Genomic DNA, 6,000 nt, shown 5'->3' with positions numbered 1-6,000 from the left:
GAGCGGTTCTAAGCAACAAGAAGATGACAACTACTTGATGTTGATGCTTCATCTGACAGGTGATGTTCATCTGACAAGTCAGTTATTTTAGACACCTGGTGTTACTTTCAGGAGTCATTTTTATAATAGCAGCTATTTCAGTGAAATGGTTTGTGAATGTGACATTAATTTGGGGATCAAACCAGTAGTTTTCTCCTATCCCATGCACCACCCTGTGTTCTTCAGGCAAAATAATCACCTGCTTTTGTTACAAATCTAATCTGTTGGAAGACTGCAACCATACAGCTTCTGTCCTTTCATTGCTCCTTTTGTACTGTGATCTCAACCCACCAATATACCAGCCTCATGCCTCCATTTATTTCCTGCTTTGGCTCCACAAGCTGCTCCATGCTGCCCTATTTCCATCCCAGAGCTATTTTATCCCCGACTCCCTCTCTCTCTTTCAGCTTGCACCCTCAGCATTACAGAAACCAGAATCCCAACCTACCCTTTACATACTGATACCCAAAAGCCCATGTTTCATCCATGTAACACCCACTTCAGTTCCTGGGACATCCTGCTCTCTTTCCCCAAAACAGCTTTGCCCATGGTCTTCCTCCTGAGCAGGAAGGAAGTGCTGCTGCTTCTTTCATAGTAAAGAGAGCAAGGCGAGCTACTGCACAGAGCAAATTCAGCAGCACATTAAATATCAATCAGGAGAAACTGCCTGGTGTGGAAGTGAAGATCCAGGTCAAAATGATGCAATAAACTACCTCTGGTCTGAGCATCTGATTTATAAAGAAAGTATTTATTTCACCATAAGCTCTACAGCAAATTATGACCACTGCTGGGAAAGCACTCTTTTCTGTGTTGAGGCATCCCTGTCTAGAGGCATTACAAAATGGTTATCGCTTTGTTTAACTGGATAGAATCTGTTACTGTAAAAATAGCTGACAGATTCAGCATTCCAAGTAATGAAAACCCTCTGAAAGTATTTAGCCATATTCTGTTTCAACAAGCTGCATAATTCAAATGTATGAAAAGCTGCACAAATAAGAAATATGCTTGCACTTTAAAACTTACTTGAATGGGCTTTCAATAGATGTGGTTGTAACTTTAAAGTGCTTGTATCTTCTTGCATTCATTCTTTCATTTGTCGTGATACCCAAGCAAGATATCTGTAAGACAGGAAAAAAAAAAAAAAAAAAAAAAGAAAACAAAAAGAAAGAAAAAAAAAAAAAAAAAAAAAAAGAGTAAGCAATTTAGCTCATGTAAAAACATACAAACAAGCCCTGCATTAACCAGACTGAAAAACAAGGACCAAGTTTACTGGTTTATATTCTTTCTCTTGAAGAAGGAATTTTCTGTCTGGGGAAATTACCAGGTCCCAGCGTAAAATATCATAGCACACCTGTGCCACACTGTGCAGAAGATTTACTTTTGAAAGTGATCAGAAATAAATCATGATCATAGAATAAACTGTGACTTCTTAGTCCATAAGAAAGAGATGCCTTTACTACATCGCTAGCTGAAGTGCACTGTAAATAACAGATTCAGGAGTTATTTTACACAGCATTTGAACGACCTTGTTTTCCTCCTGACATTCTAGTTTTAGCTCCATCAGTATATTTTTCCTGTTTTATACACGTGTTGCAGCAACATAACTTTTCTGTCTGCAAGACAAAAAGATGGCCAGAAAAAGAGTGGGGTGTTTTTGATTGTTGTTACTTGTGTTTTTTCCTTTTTCCATTATCGTTTGGCCCAAAGGCTATGATTTTCTGTAACAGCTTTCCATCTATGTTAGCCTAAAAGGATATCTTACTTTAATGTGATGTAATTGGAAACAAAAATGTGAGAAGGTCCACAGCAGTCTTATACTCTACAGGAAGATAAAATCTTGTCATTCCTTGTGAAATATAAAAAGTCAATTCTACTGCATGTTGCAGAAGCAAGAACATTTAAAAAGTTAAGTTTGGGCTGTCTTGCCTCATTTGGATGTACTTAGTATCTCAAGCATTACTTTTGTATCCATGAAACCCTATGAAGTTTCATGTCTATGTATATCAGTGAGCTCAACAGCCACCTTTTGAAGTAGGAAGTAAAGGTTTTAAGATAGCAGGCAGTGTTTTGACAATAACTCTGGCCAGTTCAATAAGTCCAGGTCCAAACTTTACGATGGAGAGGCAAAAAAACCCCAAACAAACAAACAAAAAAAACCCCAGGCAACAAAATTAGGGGCTATGCATTTGCAAATCAAAGGAAGCATTTTAGGGAATATTTTTATCCATTTCATCATTACGGGAAATGATGATTTGCCAAAGACATTTGCCAAGAATAATCCCAAGCTTTGTATGCATAAAACTCTTAGGAAATTTAGTAATATGACTGTGCTCAGTTTTCATTTTTCCAGGACTATTAAAGAAGTCAAATGCTATTATTTTACTTAATTGCACTAATGATACAAAATACTATGAGACGTATTTTTCTAAATGGCATAATGCAAAGATTCATTTGTACAAAGATCCCATTAACAGGAATCCTCAATGGGGAACTGAATGGATCACAATGCAAGTATGATGGAAGGCTCTCCAGAAAGTTACATGCTTAATCTGCTACAAGTCTGGTGGGTTAGACTGCTTTAAAGCCACCTGAAATACATGTAGTTACCTCTGCTCGTTCATTGTGGGCAGGAAAGACCTCTAAAAGACTGAACAGCTATCACTCACACATAAAAGATTTTGAAATTGATATATGTTATAAATGATGAATATTGTAGAGAAAGGAGGACAAACCTTAAAATTTCCTGAAAAGTTGTATCTAAGCTTTAGAGGATTATTTTTATTTCCAAGATCTCTGAAAGGATTAAATCAGGAAGTCTCATGGTTCATTAATGACAAGTCACACTGAAAGACTTTCAAGTCATACTTAAAGGCTTTCAGTATGACTTGTCTTTCCTTAAAAAGAAACACAAAGACTTGGGTTTGGTCAAATTACACTACAGTAGCATAGTCTCAAATCACACTGAAGCAGTGTAAGAAACTATTGCGTCCCTTTGAAGTTACCATCTTTTTCTCCTAATGACACATTGCATTATTCAAAGTTCAACCAACAGATCTTATCCTCTATTAGTATTTATTGCCTTTCTCTGGCCTGTTTTGCCTTTTTGTCATTCTGAGAATAGAAAGCTTGAGGTAGGTATTTTAAATCTCTTGCCCCCACAAAAACTCCATAAAGGCACAAGTGAATGAGAAGTGAATAATGCCTAATATCCAGAGACAACAGATGCTGGCCTCTTCCAGCGTGGCTGAGAGACTAAACACTTGATCTTGCATAATGAACATTAAAATTCAAATGAGAGAACTATTAGATATTCTTATGTCACTCCCAAAACTCAGCATTACAAATGAAGGGCTCTTCCATACCTGATACATCTGACACATGAGTAACACAGCCACCCACATGAAGTGAAAAACACTGTTTAGAAACATCCAGAACATCCACGGAGAACAGGTAGCAATCTGTGTAACATAGGTCCAAAATCCATCTTTTGCATAACTTGTCTCACAGTGGAACCCCCAGTCTAGAGAATAAACAAAGTGTCAGAAAACATACAAAAGGTTTAAGATATGTTTGCAGCACATCAACATAATGCCAAAATTCAAATGTATTAAATAAGAAAGTGACAATGTGCCAGAACAGTTTTATTTGTTCTCTCTTCCTTTCCCAACTCCTTGAATACATGACATATGCACATACTTGGCTGTGACAAAGAAAAAAATCTAGGACAAGAAAAACATCATCGTCTAACTTAAAATACCCAATATAGTCTATGAGTAATGTGCAGTTCTATTCCAGAATAAAAATGTCCAAAACTCCGATGAGGCAGAAACTTGTAAAAATTTATACCAGGAGACAAACAAAGTATTTGTAGGCAATTAAAAAAAAAAAAGTTTGGAAAAAAAAAAAAAAAAAAAAAAAAAAAAAAAAAAAAAAAAAAAAGGCAAAACCCCCTTATTTACTCACAAGAGATACATCCATAAATCATCCAGCAGATCATAAAAAGCAAGAAGAACAGGTATCCCATAAAATAGCGGTGGTTCCCTGCTCCTAAAATTGCACAAAAACAGGTATTGCATTACTACGCTTTTAGAAGACAGACAACACTACACCAGAAGGTTTGATTGCTTGCTTAGATTACTGCTGCTTATTGTATACAGAAACATTAGTCTCCCATATTAAGCCAATATAACTTCAAGACTGTGAAATCAGCTGGTTTACTTATGATTTCTCTTTTTTTATACTTTTCAGACAACAAAGCAATGTTTTATTTTCTTCAATTTCTGTCACATTATAGCTGCAATTCGCACAAATGCATTTCATCTGTAACCTTCCATGAGCTAATAAAATTATTGATTTAGAACAATGTTGGTGACAGCTGCTGCAGAGCCCTGAACAGCCAGGAATTACAGATCAGTAGTTTCAAAATTCCATTGAAAAAATCATAGGACTGCAGCATTCACTTTCTTAAAAGAAATAAAAACATGAATAAATATAAAACCTCCTTTCATAATAAGCTAACTCACAACTTAGGTTTAAACCTGGTCGAGGAAGCTAAAAATAAAATATATAACAGAACTTGTAAAACAAATACATGTAACTGAACAGACAACCTGGCTAAAATAAGCAGAATGTTTTTTATCCCATTCATTAAGACAGAATTCAAATGCAAGAAAATTCAGTTTCTTCAGAAAGACTGATCTATTTTTAACATTAATAGAGCTAAAAAGATGTCTTTTATGCAAATACATCATAATTGTGAGGTACTAAGTCTTCCCTCTGTTTGTAAAATATGTCCACTGTTGCAACCTTCCAACTGTTCTAGGCTGTAACTAAACCCTCAGAGATGATAATGAGCTACAAAAGATTTGGCTGTCACCATCTACCAACACAGCATTTACTACTTCATTATGTCAAATGTTTTGCCTGCTAAAACAAGAGCATCCTCTGGAGGCAGAAGATAAAGTGCTTTTAGCAAGTGAACTAAAAGACTGTATAAATAAGAGATGAGGAAAATTACACATACAATACGAGCTAGACTAAACACATTTCCTTGAAAAATCAAACAAGTTCCTGAAGACATAAAATATGTTGTAACATTGCCTTCAATCACCTAAAGCATACGAGAAACAGTGCTGGGAATGTCCCTAAGGTATAACTTTCATTTGCATTCTAAATTTCAGAACTGTTAAGTTTCATTAAAGACATTCTTTTGAAAAATGGAAGTTAAACAGTGACCTAGAGGTCCATCTGAGATGCATCTGATGAGATGCTTCATTCAGCAGCATCTTCAATGATAGTAAACCAAATGCTACTTAACAGGAAATCCATCTGTATCCGGTAAAATCATTTGTGTAGCATTTCAAAACCGTAAAAGAGACAGGCACAATCCTGGTTACAGCTTAAAAACCAAAAGACTTTGGAAAAAGAAGTGGAGAAACTGCCTTTCTTCTCTATCGTGAACAAGACTGGACAAAACACAGCACTATGCTCTGCAGTTTCACCCTGGTCTGGCAGGAATACAGTCTGTTATCCTCCACAGCTAAAACAATGCTGTAAGAATTGATGCTACTTTCTTCTATATGGTTGTAACATATAATAAAGATAATTCATTTTCTATTGATGAAGTTAGAGTGAGTGATTTAGACTGTTTGTTCATTTCTTTATTTTTCTTTACTTTTAGCTCCTTGGAGAAGAATCCTGATTAGGGGAAACCATAAAATAATTTCTTATATACAGAAGACCTACCTTCTGAGTCACTGCTATGAGGACAATAATTCAGTACAACATCAGCGGAACCCATGTGACTGAACAATTTAAAATTTGGGTCTAGCTCCTTTCATGCTATTACTTGAAGACTAAATTTCTGTTGCTGGTCTGCAGTTTGTGTTTGAAATGTAACTACAAGTTTAGTATTTGTAATTTTCAAACAACCAACCATAAAAAGCATACTGCTATTTTGAT

The 6,000-nt window shown here is 35.7% G+C and overlaps 1 protein-coding gene across 1 annotated transcript in view; it reads right to left on the bottom strand.

The window, feature by feature from the left end:
* Window positions 1-6,000, bottom strand: part of ZDHHC17 (zinc finger, DHHC-type containing 17) — a 56,164-nt gene that overhangs the window by 3,286 nt on the left and 46,878 nt on the right. Inside the window, exons 13-15 of the mRNA XM_010018507.1 lie at window positions 4,003-4,086; window positions 3,402-3,559; window positions 1,063-1,157 (exon numbers count right to left, since the gene is read on the bottom strand). Coding sequence (XP_010016809.1) covers window positions 1,063-1,157; window positions 3,402-3,559; window positions 4,003-4,086 — 337 coding nt within the window. The remainder of the gene's footprint in view (window positions 1-1,062; window positions 1,158-3,401; window positions 3,560-4,002; window positions 4,087-6,000) is intronic.

This window comes from Nestor notabilis, unplaced genomic scaffold (genome assembly GCF_000696875.1).
Source record: "Nestor notabilis isolate BGI_N333 unplaced genomic scaffold, ASM69687v1 scaffold2767, whole genome shotgun sequence".
NCBI lineage: Eukaryota > Metazoa > Chordata > Aves > Psittaciformes > Psittacidae > Nestor > Nestor notabilis.
Note: the sequence above shows the minus strand (reverse complement) of the source record. Positions and strands in the feature narration are given on the sequence as shown.